Source organism: Sinohyriopsis cumingii, chromosome 14, assembly GCF_028554795.1.
Source record: "Sinohyriopsis cumingii isolate HCF-2022 chromosome 14, ASM2855479v2, whole genome shotgun sequence".
Lineage (NCBI taxonomy): Eukaryota > Metazoa > Mollusca > Bivalvia > Unionida > Unionidae > Sinohyriopsis > Sinohyriopsis cumingii.
This window is the reverse complement of record NC_142974.1, coordinates 124,575,310-124,594,748: the sequence shown is the minus strand read 5'-3', so window position 1 is coordinate 124,594,748 and position 19,439 is coordinate 124,575,310. Positions and strand designations below refer to the sequence as shown.

The 19,439-nt window shown below is 37.5% G+C and overlaps 1 protein-coding gene across 1 annotated transcript in view; it reads right to left on the bottom strand.

Annotated features, from left to right (window-relative positions):
- The window catches only part of LOC149784772 (uncharacterized), a 160,573-nt gene that overhangs the window by 81,575 nt on the left and 59,559 nt on the right, over nt 1-19,439 (bottom strand). Inside the window, exons 7-9 of the mRNA XM_089932789.1 lie at nt 18,738-18,948; nt 10,526-10,785; nt 4,047-4,323 (exon numbers count right to left, since the gene is read on the bottom strand). Coding sequence (XP_089788915.1) covers nt 4,047-4,323; nt 10,526-10,785; nt 18,738-18,948 — 748 coding nt within the window. The remainder of the gene's footprint in view (nt 1-4,046; nt 4,324-10,525; nt 10,786-18,737; nt 18,949-19,439) is intronic.

Genomic DNA, 19,439 nt, shown 5'->3' with positions numbered 1-19,439 from the left:
TAATTAAAATTACTTTTACCATCCACCCCCGGAAAACTAAATTTTATTAGCAGCATTTAAATTCCTGCAAGGATTCTTATAATAATGAAGATGGATGCCGTATATGCACACTTCAGAACTTGAGGAGTGAAAGGTTCCAAATCTTCATGTGACTATGGGGATATTCTTAAGTTCCACTGATTTCAAAGTGCAACTGTACCATCTGAAGAAGAGCCAATACATGGCATTGAGGTCTATATGGGGAAAGAAGGGTGTTTCATCATCTGTTTATAAGTGTGCTGACTCATGGCTACGTTCCTAACAGAGTTTGTCTTTAACTTCAAAATAGACTGCTCATATCCACTTGGTACAAGACAAACATGTGGGATGAGTCATTTGTGCAACATTATGAGCCCCCAGTTCTTCCAGTCCTATATAATTATTATAATCCAACAATTATAATCAAACTGGCAAAGCAAGTGTTTATTACGTATTCAGTTTCCACAACTGATACACCAGAAGGGTGGTGTGTGGTGGGAATTATGCTGTTGTTGTTGTTGTTATAGGGTTTAACGCCATTTTGCAGCATAAGGTAGGCTATACATGGTGGCCAGTATTAATGGTGGAGGAAAAACCCCGTAAAACCGCGGAAAGAACCACCGACCCACGAGAAGCTACTGGCAAGCTTTCTCACATACCCACATTGGCCGAATCTGAGACTAGAACCGGCGCAGACAGATGTGAGATGGCAGTGATCCGTGATGGAGACCACTCGGCCACTCGGGGCCCTGGTGGGAATTATGATTGAACAATGGGACTTAATGTTCAAGAAGAGGCAAGCAAGGCAAACGAGGCTGATCATGAATTGCTGCTATTAAAATAAATTTTCTGCCGATTGTGTATGCAATGGAACCCATCTGGTGGTATAAGTGGTTGGAGTGTCTGCCTTGGATGTGGGAGGCTGTGGGTTCAAACCCCAGCCGAGTCACACCAAAGACGTACAAAAATGGTACTAACAGGTGCCTCGCTTGGCACTCAGGATTAAGAGGTTAGTGTTAGGACTGTTAGGCCTGGTGTCAGGATAATGTGGCTGGGTGAAACATGATACTACATGTCTGTGGCATGATGTTCCAGTGTTTTCCAGTGCTAGGCATAACTGTAAACTGCCACACTGCAGACAGCGTAGCGATATGACGGAAAAATTGATAACGCTACGTTAAAAATCCGAATCATACACACACGCATACAATGGAAGAATAGTTCATAGAACTGTATCAGAGAAACTGCAACGTATTAAACAACACTGTTCATTGTTTTTAATAGTGTAAATCCTATGAAGCATTTCTATCATGTATGATCAGAAGAAACATTTAAAAATGTTTACCTAATGGCTGCAATAGAAGCTATGCCATTGATACTAGTGCCACAGCATACACTATTGTACCAAAGCATCTACTGTGATACATTCCCTGCAAGTGTTAATCAAAGTTATTAGTTATTAAGGGAAGTTTAAAATTGGATTTCCAAATGATTCATGTGGAAATGACACCACATACACTGGAGATGCCTTATATACACTTTTGACAGAGCATGTCCTAAGTAATAAACATGACTATTATCACAAATGGCTCAGCCATACTTAAGAAGTTGAAAAAATATATTTTAATATAACTACCTGGACCAGTGAGATTAATAGTCAAGAAAACTACCTGGACCAATGAGACTTGTACAAAAAACTGCATATGAAATTCTCCTTTGATGGGACCATCCACTGAGGAGTAGTGATAACAAGATTTGTGAGAAGGCCAATGAGGTAGCCATAGTGGATTTTCCGGCAAAGATGACTTTTGTTTAAGACCAACTAGATATCATGCAAAGTGTTTTGGCATATGTTATATTTCAATAGAGGGTTCCTGCCGCAAAGTTAGGAAAAGATTTCAGACCTTTTCCAGACCAAAATATAAAAATTTCCAGTCCTAACACTGTGACAAGTTTATTGACCTTATGATAGCAACAGGGGATGCATTTTCCAGAATTTTTGGAATAAATAAAAATGGATAGTTTTATGCATAATTCGAGTGTGCTGAGTCCAAACTTGAATGTATCTTCATAATATCTTTTCAGATAAACTCTCAAGAAGCATTGAAACACATGCACCGTCCATCATTTTTAATGTTGGTCTTGGTCACCTTTTGCAAAATCTTGACCTCATGTTATTTCAGGACGACATCTGCATATTTCTTACATATTGGTATATAGAAATGTAGGGTGACCATTTTTCTTTAAGAATAAATAGACTTTTCCTGTGTTCCAGGTACTTCGGAAGACTTTCTGTACATTTTTATCACGTCACCTCCCCCTCCATGTTTTTATGAAATAGTATATTCTTGAGTCATTCACATGTTGAAATTGTAAGTTGCTCTAAAATATAATGTTTTATGCATAATTTTTATAAACAGAATTCAAATCTGAAACCACCTTTAAGATACTGTTTCATGTAAATTCACAACATGCATCCAAACACATCCACCATCCACCATTTTAATATTGGTCTTTTGTCACTATTTGCAAAAGCTTCACCACTTGTTATTTCAAGCTGAAATTTGCATATTTCTTACATATGGTAATATAGAAATATTTTGTGAACATTCAGTTTAATAATAAATGTACTTCTTCATTGTTTCTGGTACTTCTTAAAGCCTTTCTGTGCCTTGTTTAAGTGACCTCCCACAATCATTTTTTCATAAAATACCCAAAATGATGAGTCATACACAAGTTGACATTATAGCTTACTCTTAAAACAGAGCATAATCATTACAATATTCTTGTACATATGAATTGATCTGAAATGACAATTTAGTAAACAGAAATTGACACTTTTGAATTAAATTATGATAAGATAGTCTTGGTCAAGTTCTATATTTTTAAAATTAATGACAAAAATTAAGAAACAGAAAAATAAATCACATTGAATATTCCCACAATTCTACAAAGTATGTCAGTCACATGGACAAATTCCTCATTTACTCTTTCATACTGTACAGGTTTTCCACTAATTTATTATTACAGTAAATCTGCATTTATATGGTGTAAATTGTGAATGTTGCAACATAAAACGTTGGATGTCAATCTTTTGTTCTTTCTTAATAATTCTGATCAATTTTGAGCAATACCATACAGTTCATGAAGCAGCATTAAATTGTGAAATCATTTAGTGTGAGAGAAGGATCTGGCACTGTGTACTGATGAAATATTTATGATTATTTTATTTTTTAAATAAAGTGATTTGTACAGATTGAGTGTTTGTTCTCTATAATGTCAATATTCAGAATAGATTGATATTCACAATAAATGCCATGAATTGGTTTTCTTGTCTTCAAAATAATTTAAACTATATCTCTTTTTGCCTATACTAAACATGAACATTTTAAATTAAATAAGCCCTCCAATTCCTCTAGATATAACCCATCATTTATAAATACAAGTCTGAATCAAACCTCGAAAATACATTACACAAAAAAGTACCAAAAAGTTTTAATACATTTAATATAAAAAATGAAAACACGTGTGTATCATATGATTCCCTGGTATAAATGTTCACTTTGTCATAAAATGGGTTTCTGTGTGTTTCTGAACTTAATTTATTCCGTTTTGTTGCAATTATTTACATTTTTATCGACCCACGTGCCAGGAAGAGTTACTATTCAGTCTGTTGTGCTGATGTGCCAATATTTTTTTGTTTTTAAAATCAATTTATGCCGTATTATTGCGATTATTGACATTTTTTCGGACCCACGTGCTAGGAAGAGTTACTGTTCAGTCTAATTTTCAGTTAAACATCCCTGATATGAGAAACTAAGATGCCGTTTCAGAACGAGGACGAGAGTCAAATAATCATTTTGGAATCACTCTTTGTCAACAAGGTCAAGTACCTTAGCAGCTAGCCAATCAGAAATAAGGTTAGTTACTGTTCAGTCTATTGTGCTTATGTGCCAATATTTGATGAATCACCATGTCTGATGAATCACACTGGCATACAAATATATTTACTTATTAATAAAACTTACCTATCGGTTCTAGTGACTCATAATGTTGTTCCCAGATGTGTCCAAGGAGAATTGGATCTCCCTGAAAATTATCCTGGCCAACAACCCATGCAATAATGTCATCACTGCCTGAGGAAGGCGAACTTGTCACGATCATAATATCTCTCTGTAATGTCCTAGCCATTGCAACCACCAATACGTGGTCTGCCCATTCGCCATTCTTTGCCATTCTTGCACAGTACTCCTCAAAACTCTCATTGTACATGAATTCAGCAAAGTTTATGTTGCCAGCAGATACCTGTATAGTTAAAAAAAAAGATTTCTTAGTCTGGTCAGTTAGTTCCATGATATTGATATCCACATTCTTAATAACTCTAGAAGTTATACCGTTCAACAATGATTTGTGTCTGGTATTTTCCTTTAATCTTATCAGTTCATTCCAAGCTACTGATGTCCACATTCATAATAAGCATTGAAGTTATAACATCCAACATTGACTTGTATCTGGTATTTTCATTAGTCAGATGAAAACCTAATACCCTGTCAGTTGGAAACAAATACCAGGTCAGTGTCATGTCAGGATTAATGTGATATTGTCATTAGTCAGATGAAAACCTGATACCTGGTCAGTTGCAAACAAATACCAGGTCAGTGTGATGTCAGGATTAATGTAATATTGTCATGAAGCTGCTCAATATGTCCTGAATTTGACTCCACATGAAAATTGCACAAAAATAATGATAAAAGAGAATGCTTGGGACTTGATGTGCATATTTATTGCATGTTTTTTTGTGCTTGATGCAAACATCTGAGTCATCAAGTTTCTTATCAACACATTATAATTCCATAATGGGGTCACAAACAAAGTATGCAATTCAAAATACCCCAACTCAAACTAGAGATTAATGCTAGGTTTGTGTTATGTGATGCATATATGAAATTACTTTGTGATTAAGTCATTGAATATTTATTTCCCATACTTTCTATGTTAATTTTTTTATGAAAAAGGAATACTGTGGTATGTTTTATTTTTGAGGGTCTCAGTTTTTATGATTTTGTAAAGTATCACATTTTGAGGGAACTTAAATTCATGGTTTTGCCTTCAAGAACTTAAATTTTGTGATTTTGCCTATTAAAGTTTGCATACTTATAGGCAAGTAATTTTTTGGATTAACCTCTAAAACTTAGAAAAATAAAGAGTATAAAGAATAAAACTATGTTGACATGAAACACTGGTTGTTTCAATGATTAAAACAAAACCAGCACAATATGAACACCTGTCAAGATCAATCCCTTATATTCAAAATCAAAGGGAGACAATGTAGCAACACGATAATCAGTAACACACCTGTGCATACATAAAGGTGCACCATCAATCAATTTATGATGACCATGGCATTATCACATTGGTTCAAGTATCCATATTTGCTGTATGTTTTCGGACTGCAACAAATAATAACTTTTTTAGATGTCAGAAAACATACAGGTGAAGATATATTTATTCCTCCCCCCCCCCACATCCGTAACGAAGTTACCGTTAGCTCACATGACGACGTGCTACGATGAAGTAAAACAAGTATTTTGTCTAGCACCACATAAATGATACTGAATGAAAAACAGGCATTACTTGCCTATTTTGTCTATTTGATACATGTCCATCAGCCAGAAAACACAGCCATGCATGTATTAGAGCCACGATTGTGTGTGTAATTTCCAAAAGAACGCATATTACTAATCTTGCAATCCACAGCTTAACCCTCTGCTAATCAGTGATCATTAAATCTACATTACAAATGCATGCAAGCTTTATTTCTGTGTAATTAAGATATTAATGCAAACTAAATAAAAGATTTTGGAATTATAATTCTTAAAATATTTATGTCAGAAACATTTTAGTATTGAATGTAGAAATACCGGTATATGTATGATGGCTACTCTTAGAGCACCAAGAGTGAGGCTCCATATGGGGTGAGTGTTGTATGTATGACTAGATAGGGTAAAGATAACAAGCAAGTTGCAATATACCAGTCGGCATGATTAATATGTTGGTATTTTTTAAAAATAAAGGTGATCTATTTGTTGTGTTTCTCTCTTCGTTCTTTTCTACCTAGCCAAAGGTAGCTTCAAAATGAGCGGAGCTTGCCAACTCGAAACAATTGACTGTTCAAAGATTGTTTTGATGCATGTCAGAGATTACAAGGTGTCTAGGTGATAATTGCTAATAATATAACTTGTGGGATTTCTTTGACAGGTGTGTTCGGAAATAAAATGCAGCCCTATGGATTTCATTAAAAGAGTACACGATGTACCAAACATTTGGCACCCACAATCAATATTTATTGTCTACAAAGAGGTTTATTACCTGTAGAACAATAACTATGTTTAAACCTTGGTATATAATGCCTCAGGGATAAGAGGTTTATTTTCTTGCACAGTGCCAATGAATTTTACTAATCCATACCGACTCTCTGATGTATTGTTTAATGATATAAAGCAGAGGTGATGGTTTCTAATCAAAGCCATAACTGTCACACCTGTTTGAAGTGGTTTCGTGTGTAACAATGTATACGCTCACAACCAATCATATTTTTGAGCCAAATCAAGCTATTAAAACATAAAGTATAAATAAATTACCAACCACTATTTCAAGTTTATCTACTGGATAGCTGTCGTTGTGACACATAATATTGTTAGTACTGTAATAATTTTGATGGATAAGTTTATCATACCTCGAATTAATGATTCTGAAGATGCATCACAAAAAGAACCGCCTATGAAGAAAGCTGCTCTAGATGACGGGTCTGATTATCTTGAACCCGAGAGTGCTCCATCTGGTTCTGTACGTGGTCACTATAATCATTATACATTAAAGCGAAAGCAGGATCTAGTGAACAATGCAAAACATCTGGGAATTAGACCTACAGTGGAATAGTTCAAGATACCGAAATCTACGGTGAGTATCTGGATGAAAACTAACTTTCCTGCACATCTGAACTTGAACGGACATTTGCATAAGCGTGTATGACCCATTTCATATGGACAAGCTATGGATGATAAGATAGGTCAATGGGTGCTCACTCGGCATGACTTACAAATTCCAGTTAGTGTTGAGGTAATATGTATATACGCCATGTCTGAATATAATTTCAAATTCCCTGCCAGTCGTTCTTGGGGAGAGAGTTTCATGAGAAGACATGGGTTTGTGTTCAGAAACAGGACCTCTCTTGCCCAACGTTTACCCAAGGATTTGGAAGAAAAGGTTGCTTCGTTCCACAAGTTTGTGATGGATAGACATGAGGAGGACGAGTTTGACAATAGTTTATTATTAACATGGACAAGACACCGATCTACTTTGCACTTGTGGCAGGTAAAACGGTGGACAAAGAAGGAACGAAAAGCGTTTTGATTCGTACAACTGGAGCAGAGAAGAGACACATTACTGTCCTTTTAGCCGTTGCAGGTTCTGGCGACATATTACCCTCAATGATTATTTTCAAGGAAAGAGACATCTAGATCTGAAGGCACCAAAAGGGTGGATTATCGCAGTTCAAGAGAAATCATGGATGGACGAAACGCTAATGTTGTGACGGATTGAAGAAATTTATTTGCCATTCACCAGAAGAATGCGATCACTATTAGTTATGGACTCGTTCCGGACTCACATCACTGATGACGTGAAGAAACAGTTGCGACATGGAAATATGGAAATGTTGTGTCAGTAATACTACCAGGAGGCTGCACATCCAAGTTGCAACCTCTTGATGTGAGCATCAATAAATCTGTCAAGAGCTACCTCCGCCGCAGCTGGATGGAATACATCAGGGATGCTAAGAATGCATTAAAATCATCTGGTGAAAGCAGCAACGGACGGATCAAGAAAGAAAGCAAACAGACAGTATTGGACTGGGTTGTAAATGCCATGTACACACTGAAGGAAAAGCGCACAATGATAATGAAATCTTTCAAGGTGTGCAGCATCAGTGTCAATCTGAGCGGAAGTGAAAATGCGCTGATCAGAAATGACAAAAAATTAAACAATATTGATGATGACAGTGATACAAAATTTGAGGGCTTTTTGCCAGAGGATCTAAAAAAGGCCATGGACAAGCTACTTGATATTGAATAATATATTTGAATATATTACATCATATTTCTTTTCAATTTTTTGATATTGCTATTTATTGTGTATGGCTTAATATAAAAATCTTTATCTATCTATCAATCTATCTACATACATACATACATACATACATACATACATACGATTAAAAAATTTAAATTATATTAGTCCATGGAGGTTCATGATCACATTAAATAATTGGCCACCAAAAGCGAACTTTGTATCAGTTAAATTAACGGCAAACACGCTGTGAATTGTACATTAAAATGATGCAGCAGATCTTCCTAGACTGTGTCCAAAAACATAAATTATAGAAAAAATTATAGTGGAGCAACGTCCGAAAACTTACAAAGCATTTAAATATTATATTTCACAAAAAACGGAGTCCGAAAATAAACAGTGTCCGAAAACATACGGTAACATTTATTCTTATTTCTTTCAGTTTTTGTAATACTATTGTTAGAATACCTTGCAGTTTTCTTGTTTGCCTATATTTTCACTTATGCCATCACATCCTGATTTAAGGAATACAATAGAGATCTCTAGGAATCACACACAGCCATAAATTGGTGGGCAGGTGCTTCCTTACCATGTGTGGCTAATTTTTATCTGTGTCTTTAATTTCATAGCACGGGAAATCTGCTTATTCTAGAAAGATTTTCCCTTGAAGAAGACATGAAGACAATTTGGTTTTGGAGTTTTAGTGCAACAAATATATACAGCATATGAAGCTCAGTAGTGTAATGGTAAAGATTTGTGAATTTCATTATTTGATACCAAAAAAAAAAAACAAAAACAAATTCCAATCAATCTTTTAGCCTTTTCAAATTAAGAAAAATTCAATATTGACTGCACCCATCTGGTTAAGTATCCTACTAGTTCAGCATCAAAAGGAAACAGCAGACATAGGGAATGAAGTCTGAACACCCACACATGTATATATATATGTGTGTGTGTGTGTGTGTGTGTGTGTGTGTGTGTGTGTCAGACCTGTCAACCCTGACAAGATCATTTCAGTACGGCAACTGTTTTTTTTGTCTGAAAGTTTTCAGTAACTTGTAGCAAAATATCAAACTTCTAAAAGTTTAAAAGTATAGTATTCGAAATCAGTAGTGACAGTAAACATTGTGTTCAACTGAAAAGTATGTAAAGTACAAGTAGACCTTATTTACCACTAGCACAGCTGTACAAACTTCAGTTCCATAACCTATGCAGCTCAACGCCTTGTTGCTATCTCTCAATTTGATGTAATTCTTGGAAAACAAATTTCCGTTTCACATGACGACTGCAATCGTATCTCCCTTCAAGAGACAGACTCAAATTGACACATGATGTCCAATTAACGAAACTATGTCCCTTGCTGCTTTTCTTCACAAGAATCTCAATATTCCTTTTTATACTTCTGTGCTTATTAATACCTTTTAAGAGGCTTATTTTCCCCTCGTCTTCAGGACACATGGTAATAATTATATGGAAAAATGGGAATCAGCCTATAAATGGGTGACATAAAATAGAGTATATATGGGTTTGGCGATTAATAATGTAAGTTATGTTTTAGGAAAAAGAATCTTTTGAGAGCTTAACCTAGTTGTAAGTGACAAAAAAAAAATACTAGAGACAGTTATATTGATGGTATTTCAGTCCTTTAACAGTCTTGAGTTTGGAACACCCATTACTAAAATTAGCACTAGATTCTTTGGTGCAGAACTGAAGAGAGCACATGTTTCAAACAAATACAGGTCCTGAAAATGCCATGGCTCATATCCTTGCCTCTACACAGAAGCTGACATCCAGTTTTCATCTATACTGATAAATATAGGTTTGATCATGAGCACTCAGAAATATTAAGTTATTGAATTTTTAATATCATGGTGTTTGCACAGGTTTACTAAGGGAACTGAATTAGTACCATGAGTCCTTCAACATGCGTCATTTGCTGGACGCCAGTTTTAAAATAGTCTATAATCAACAGTTTGATCATGCAGACGCTTTGCATGAAAAGTTTATGCAGTTTATAGTGTCTGAGATACTGTTGTATAGTTAGTCTGGCTCCCAGAATAATTCCACTAATTCGACTAATATGGATCCATATCAAACACAGATGAACCAGTTATCATTATTTTTCAGCAACAACCAGTTTTCCATAGTTTTTGATTTTCATTCATAAGTCCGTATTTAAGGGCCATTTTAGTAACACTTATGGCAAAATCATAAGGGTTGGCAGGTCTATATGTGTGTGTGTGTGTGTATATATATCCTTTCACCAAGTTATATTTTCTAATTTAATCTAGATACTAATTTACATATGGAAATGATTTTTAAAAAATAATTACTTTCATATTCCAATTTCGTGGTTTGGACAGTATAGAATTGTTCTTACCTGCAGTACTTGATTAGCATTCAAGAAGGCAACAGCATCTTGGCGTAATTGTTGTGGAGATATTTGTACTGGACAGTTTAGTCGCTGAAGCTGACTGGACACAGCCTCAAAGAAGCAGTTCCCATTACCAGGAGTTTCTCTATGAAATTGCAGACCCACAGTTTGACAGTTTCTTTCCAAAGTAGATCGGCTAGAAAGGGCACCTTGTGTCGATTTGTGTAGAACCTGGTACAACAATTTAGGATCTACACAAGTCACTCCTGCAAACAGAAAATGCTTGCATTCTTACTGCTGACTATAAATAAATCCATACACAGACTCAAACGTCTTTGCACGTTTTCTAAACTTCACTAATTGATTAGATAAATATGTCTATGCAGTAATTAACATGTAGTCAAATTATGTAAGTCTAAAACTGGATATATGTCTTACTGTAATAATTTAACAGCATATCAAAAGCACTGAAGCGCACTACCAACCCCAGTCAGCAGTTAACATTTAATATATGAAGCAACTAACTCAGGTGTAGTATTGAGAACAAGATTTTCAAAATATCCATCAATTCAGCCCTTCTGAATGTCAGATTGGCAGAGTTTTCTTTTAGGGCCAACTCGACATCATAAAAAGTGTTTCAGCAAAATTCCTAAGTTAAGACCATTGTCCTTTATGCAGGTGCCTTAACATTTTAAATACGGGTGCCTTGGTAGCCATATTTTTAAAATGGCCACCATACTGTCTGTCAGATCCGCAACACTTTCATTTAAAACAACTAGACATACTAAGACCTTTTCTAAGTGAAACCCCAATACTGATATGACAGTTACTTTAGGAGCTTGAACGATAAGAAAGTTAAAAAAAATAACTACTGTGATAGCCACATTGGATGTCCAAGTGGCTCCATCATTTTCACAGGGCCCAGAGTGGCCAATTGGTCTAAAGCGCTCACCATTACGGATTGCTGCCATCTCACCTCTGCCTGCATGGGTTCGAGTTTCGGATTCAGCCAATATGGGTATGTAATAAAGCTTTCCAGTAGCTTCTCGTGGTCGGTGGTTCTTTCCAGGTTTTTCCCGGGTTCTTCATCCACCATTTACACTGGCCACCATGTATAGCCTATCTTGTGGTGAAAAATGGTGTTAAACCCTATAACAACAACCATCATTTTCACTGAAAACTCACTAGACCATGTATGCACAGGGTGCAGGCAATATAAGCAATGTTTTTAAAGCCACATCATATGATGTAAATTAAAACGTAACATCAGTTGATACCTGCAGGCCGTAATTTGCCCACCCTGAACCAGAGAATGATATGAATGTATCTGTACAGCTTGGATACAATCCCTCCGACAGGAGTAGTAATAACAAACTTGTTCTAACACAAAATGAAACCTGGATTAAAACCTAATGCATAATCTTTTCTGGTTGATGACAAATGGAACTAAAAGTGAAGACTCTCAAATGACAAACAAAACATCATTTCCTGATGGGAATGGTTAATATGATGCTCAACATGAATTTAACACCCAATACAACTGGCTAGGCATACAACATCTGTGTGATCTGTGAATTGTGAGCTCCTTGTTTCTTTGGTTTATTTCATACAAGAGAAGTTAGAAAATGCAAACACATAGAAATGCATAGAAAATAACTATAAAAATGAAGAAAGAAAAAAATCAGACTTATTAGTTTGTAACAATTTATTGGCATGGTAAGTGAACAAGAATTGGTAATGCTATAATGTGACCTGATTTTTAAGTGTTACCAATTACAATTCATAATCCCGGTACAAGCAATGCTTAAGACAATTCTGCATAATCCATATACAGGTCAATTCAATAAAATTTACTGACTTATAGGTTGTATAATAGGGTATTTTGAATCAATCACTAGTGAGCGTTTTGCACACTTTGCTAGTTTCCACATCAACAAAAATAGGTATGTCCTGAAGAGTGGATATCTTTATTATAGACAGGAAACTTATTTCTTTTTATAAATGCTACTGCCTGACTATACAATGACTGAGTCAAAGTCTGATATTTCATGTAATGGGATTCTATGTAATGTATGGCCACATATTATGATTAAAATACAAAAATTGTTCTCCAGTTTCTAATTTCTAAATGAAGACTCAAAAAGAAGCGATCTGCTGGTTATACTGGAGGGTTTGAAACTCAACTGGTTATACTGTAGGGTTTGAAACTCAGCTGGTAACACTGCAGGGTTTGAAACTCAACTGGTTATACTGCATGGTTTGAAACTCAACTGGTAATACTGCAGGGTTTGAAACTCAACTGGTTATATTGCAGGGTTTGAAACTCAGCTGGTTATACTGCAGGGTTTGAAACTCAACTGGTTATACTGCAGGGTTTGAAACTCAACTGGTAATACTGCAGGGTTTGAAACTGATCTGGTTATACTGCAGGGTTTGAAACTCAACTGGTTATACTGCAGGGTTTGAAACTCAACTGGCAATACAATACTGCTGGGTTTGAAACTGATCTGGTTATACTGCAGGGTTTCAAACCCAACTGGTTATACTGCAGGATTTGACACTCAGCTCGATATACTGCAGGATTTGAAACTCAGCTGGTTATACTGCAGGGTTTGAAACTCAAGTGGTTGTACTACAAGGCTCTCTACATCACTTTCCCTGTATCTTTGAATAAAAATATATGTCACTCAATTACTCTATTAAAACACAAAGTTCACCATCATTGCCTTCCCATCTGTCAGTGACACACACACACACACACACACACACACTCACACACACACACACTTTTGTTCTCTCCCTATATTATCACATTCATGAAACTGAAGTTTTTTGCCACTGTCTCTAACATCCATCAGCCTGGGACACAAAAGAACACATGTCAATTACCCTTTTTATACACGTATGCAATTCTTTATCACTCCCTCCATCAGTCTGTGACACATGCATTCTCTCTCTCTCTCCCACTAGTATTGCTTGATTTTTTGTGCCAGTTAAGTATGTGATAACATTTTGACTGTCACAATAGTTCTGGTGGATTTGCAGCAAGATTAACTCTGCATGAGCAACTGCCTAGTAATTCTCAAAGTAACTAACTTTTTGCAGGAAGCTCCTCTAATGGTCCATTACACAATAAAATGTTTACTTTTTCTGTGTCTTTTTTCTTCATGGGACGAGGTTCATTTGATTAGCCATTACAACTGTTTGTATTATTTTTTTGTTTGAGATTGATTTGTAATGGAGCTTAAGATATATACTATTCCTGTCTAACTACTGGAGAGTCGATGGAAGTAAATGTGCGAGATAACCACTGAAAATGTTTGTCATGCAAGTATTTTACAGGTATCAGGATTTTATCTGACATGATGCATGCAGCCCATGGACTGTGCCCAATATAATTTAGGATGAACCAGATACTGAGGAGAGGGGGTGGCTAGGAACTATAAATGTAATGTACATGACTTATAATGTGCACTTAGATACATAAGAGAATGGGATGTTTTCTTCATATGCACTGATCTGTAACGGGGATGAAAATATGCAGTTATACTGATTATCAGTTACTATTGGAGAGTGGGTGGTATAAAAATAAATGGGAGAAATAATCGCAGGAAATATTTATGATTTGTATTGTTTGCCCAGACATTTCGTCTTCATACGAACATAAAATATAATGGTGTTGACTGCATTATGACGTATTGCAATGAATGGATTTTTGTCATAATGCATGCAGCCAATGGAACTTGCCCAAGTCTATTTTAGTGCTACTATAATCCTCTAAAGTACGTGCTTTGAAAATAGGATGATGCCGAAGGTGTTGTTTTAGAATCAGAGTTTAAAACCGGCGAACAATTCAAGAAAACCGTGACTGTAAGGCACTAATGCTTTTGCACAGAGTTTGGAGGTGAAATATTTTTTAAATTACTGTTTCTTGTAAACTTATTTTTAGCACAGGACACGGTACAGTAACAATTCACTGAGCATGGTTCCAGTTTCGAAGTGGCGGTTGCATAAGTTACTTGTAAAAGAGGGGGCCCCGAGTGGCCGAGTGGTCTAAAGCGCTCACCGTTCCGGATCACTGCCATCTCACCTCTGTCTGCGTGGGTTCGAGTCCAAGGCTCGGCTAATGTGGGTAAGTGGGAAAGCCTGTCAGTAGCTTCTCGTGGGTCGGTGGTTCTTCCCTGGGTTTTCCAGGGTTCTTCCTCCACCAGTTATACTGGCCGCCATGTATGGCCTATCTTGTGCTGAAAAATGGCGTTAAACCCTAGAACAACAACAACACCAACAACAACTTGTAAAAGAATCGTTAAATGTTTCTTTATAATTTTCTGAGAATTTCCTGTAGAAAGGGTTTGTGACCATAATGGTTAAATAAAGGTTAATTTACTAGACTGGATTCATGCGATATCTGTCCGAGAGTTGTGCATTGGTATGTTACTGTCTTTTGAATTGATATGTATAGTTATTCAGTCTTCTTGCAATTCTGAAGCAATAAAAGACGCGTGAGAAAGATGAATCAAGCGGATGATTGGGGTCACGCTTGCACTACTTGTGTTCATATACAGTACAGATAATGTGATTTTGTGTTCTCTGAGATTTCATCGTACTTTATTGATTAAACATCAGATTCCTGTGCTTTAAGCTTGCTCTCACATGTTTCTTGCTCAGTCTTGAGATTGGTGCATATTCAATAGAAACTTTAGCCACCTTCCTCTCTGCTGTGCTGTTCTTATTGTCTTTGCCAATACAGCTGAACTAGTTTAATATATGGTAGATTCATCATCTTAAAGTGATGCAATGAAATGACTCTTACACTTTGTATCCCATCATAAATGTGAATGCCAAATATGAGTGGGTTTTCTTTTCAAGGTGTGGGTAGCCTGTCTGTTCTGCTACTCACTGGTATGTCCCATATATTCAAACTTATGAACAAATTCTGGAACATAAATCTTTCATGTTATTACTCAACCTTCCTTTCAAAAGTAATATATTTACCTTATATTAAAGACCACCTTTAACATGTGACATGAACTGGATTAGCAAACAGATGTTATTACATGTTACAATGCAAGTGGGATTTGCAGTACGAGTTTTCATTTGCATCAGACGCAATATGAAGGCATGACTGTGTTGTACAACAATTTATACTGAACATGGCATCATGGAAAAGGACAGCATTAAAAGATTATACTATCACTGACTTCTTTGTGCAGGTAAATCCTTGGCCACCCAAACTCTGTGACATGTTACCAAACTCAGTTAATGCATTGATCATTGACCCAGCTGGTCCCTTGAAAGCTCATCTGTTGTTGAATCTGATTAAGAGACGGTTAATCAAGGATCATCACCAAGCTCAACATCCGCATTCCGCCCAAAAGACGCCCACAGGGAAAGAAGGCTCATAAACGACTAAACATCACCAAGCTGAAATGCACCAGTACCAAACAGTTTCTCATGGATGCCCTGGAAGAAACCAGAAAGCACCAAGACTGGTTTGATGAGAACTGTGACGAGATAAAGCAGTTGCTGGATGAGAAACATTGCCTGCATCAAACATACCTCAACAACCCAATGTACACCTCCAGGAAAGATGTGTACAACAATATACGCAAAACCTGTACAGCAGAAACTCCATCAGATGTGAGACACATGGCTGAGAAACAAAGTTCATGAGATACATTGCTACGCAGACAAACATGACATGAAGAACTTCTACAACGCCCTGAAAGAGATGTATGGATCATTCCCCCCCCCCGCTTTCTTAGCGCAGATGGGAACACACTAATTACTGACAATGAGAAGATTCTTCAATGATGGGCTGGACACTTTGACAGCGTCCTGAATCGCCTTTCATCCATCAACGATGAAGTCATCAATAGTCTCCACCAATTACCCATTTTCGAAGACTGGATGACCCTGCAACCTTGCTCAAGACAGATAAAACAATATATCTGCTCTCCAGTGGCAAAGACCCTGGTTCAGACTCCATCCCAGCTGAAGTCTACAAGGAAGGGGGCACAGCTCTGATAGAAAGGCCCCACCAACTGTTTTTGCTGATGTGGCAGCAAGAGACGATCCCCCAGGAATTCAAAGATGCTTCCATAAACCACCTGTATGAGTGCAAAGGGAACCGCCAGTTCTGCGACAACCACCGGAGTATATCCTTACTCTCAATTGCAGAAAAGATACTCGCCAGAATCCTACTGAACTGTCTGACTATGCACCTTGACCAGGGACTCCTGCCAAAAGGCCAGTGTGGATTCAGGAAAGAACGTGGTACCATCAGCATGGTTTTTGCTGTGAGGCAGATACAAGAAAAATGTCAAGAGAAAAATGCTGACCTTTTCTCCATCTATGTCGTTTTGACAACGGCCTATGATACTATCGGGAGAGAAGGCTTGTGGAAGGTAATGGCCAAGTATGAATGACCAAGAAAATTTATATCCATGGTGCAACATTTCCACGATCACATGCAGGCACGAGTCCAGGACAATGGAAAGACATCTGAGCCATTCCCAGTAACCAATGGTGTCAAGCAGGGTTGTTCTGGCACCGACACTGTTCAATCTATTGTTCTCCACCATGCTGACTAATGCTTTCAGAGGCGTAGATGTTGGAGTCGGCATCAGGTACCGTCAAGATGGAAAACTGTTCAACCACAAGAGACTTCAAGCGAAAACCAAGGTTATGACAGAAAACCATTGGGGAATTCTTATTTGCTGATGACTGCGCCTTCAACGCTGGCTCAGAAGACGACCTGCAACGTAGCATTGACAAGCTTTACAGCTCCTGCACAAGCTTCGGTCTCACCATCAGCACCACGAAGACTGAAGTCCGGCATCAGTCAGCCCCTGGAAGGCCTTATGTTGAGCCCAACATAACCGTCAATGGCCAAAAACTCAACGTAGTGAACCACTTCACCTACCTTGGTAGCACACTGTCAAAGAGTTTGACTAATGACAATGAGGTGAACCTCCGCATTGCCAGAGCCAGTGCAACTTTTGGCAGACTGTATGGCAACGTCTGGAATAGAAGAGGCATCAGCATCCAGACCAAACTAAAGGTCTATAGGGCAGCTGTGCTCACCACACTACTTTACACATGCAAAACGTGACCCAATGCCAGGCCGGGTGGCTGAACCGCTTTCACGCCACAAGTCTCAGGAAAATCCTCAACATCAAGTGGCAGGACAAGGTTCCAGACACTGAGGTACTCGCTTAAGCAGGTCTTTCCAGCATCCTCTCCATCCTGATGCAGTCCCAGCTATGCTGGGTGAGACATGTTGTACGCATGCCAGACCACTGGCTGCCTAAGAGACTATATTATGGCGAGCTACAGCAAGGACAGGCCACGTTAAGAAGGACCTGTTATACAGGGAGTTAGCAGAAGGCGCATGACCGACTGGACGGCCACGTCTGCACTACAAAGATGTTTGCAAGAAGGACATGAAGACGGCCAACATCAGTGTCAATGACTGGAATAGCTGTGCTAATGACCGTTCCACCTGGCACCTAGCTGTCAGACTGGGCATTCAAAAAGCCAAGGAAGACAGAAACATAAAGCACGCTGAAAGGAGAGTGAGAAAGAAGGCCAAACATCAACTTACTCTGGAGATACACCATCGTCTCAAGTAGATGGACGCATGCCAAGAAGAATTTAGGATGAGATGGAGTTATAGCCAAATGGATAGCGAAAATATATTTCGCTGATTAGTCTATCCATGTTCACAATGTTATCACCAGTGTACCTGACGTAATATGCAAAGTAGTCTACCCATGGTGCAAGTTCACAATAATGATATCACCAGTATACCTGTCTAAATATGCAAACTAGTCTATCCATGGTGTATGCTCACAATGTTGTTACCACTGTACCTGTCCTACACTAATTAGTCGACTCATGACACATTCTGACCAGCATATTATCACAAGTATACCAGTGTTATGTCAAGTTGTCTACCCGTAACACATGTTCAAAATGATGTCAAAATCCTATGCCAGTTAGTCCAGTCATTGCACAAGTATGTTATCACCAGTGCATCCATCTTATTCTAAGTAATCTACCCACATATACCAATCTGTCCATCCACTATACATGACAATAATATTATCAGTAGTGTACTCACCTTATCCCAATTATAGTACCTATGGCACATACTGACAATGACGTTATCACCAGTGTACCTGTCTGATGATACATTTAAAACTATTATGCATACCTTTCTGAATGGAACTGGAGAAGACCTGGTCTGTTGCTCTTCTTTTTCTTTGTAACCTTTCAGTAGATGTTTGAAAAGACTCTTGGCTGATGGACAATGTTGGCTGTTGTCCAGAATGGGCAGGTTTTGATGCAGTGGTTGCAGTGACCATTCCTGCTTGCGTTATATGGGGGTGTTTATATTCCTCACTGCACCTAATGGCTGATTGTCTCTGATACAAAATATTACCATATTTAGTAACTGATATTCCATGACATGAAATTCAATAATCATAATTTAGATAATTGCTGAATGAAACACAAACAATGGGATGGTCCAAATATCAATTGTCACATCTTTGTTAAATGATGATACAGACTAAACACTGCAAACTCTAATTCATCAACATCACATTGCATAGTTGCTTATCAAGCGAGTTAAAACACAGAAAGGCTGCTCCAAGGCCTACAAAGGAATTAAGGCACAGAAAGAAATGTTGGCGGGACAATAAAAGCTATGCAATTTATTTGAAATTCATCATAATTAAGGGAATGCAAAGAAGCTGGTCTGTCACTCAAAGGCTGTAAGACTGCTGAAAACTGTGGAACATTGTTTTCATTTTCTGCCAAGGTCACAGAGAAGTCAAGCTGCATACCAGATTTTGTACTGTACAGAAAAGGGCCTAAAGAAAATTGAACAGTGTACTGGACAAAAAGAATGACT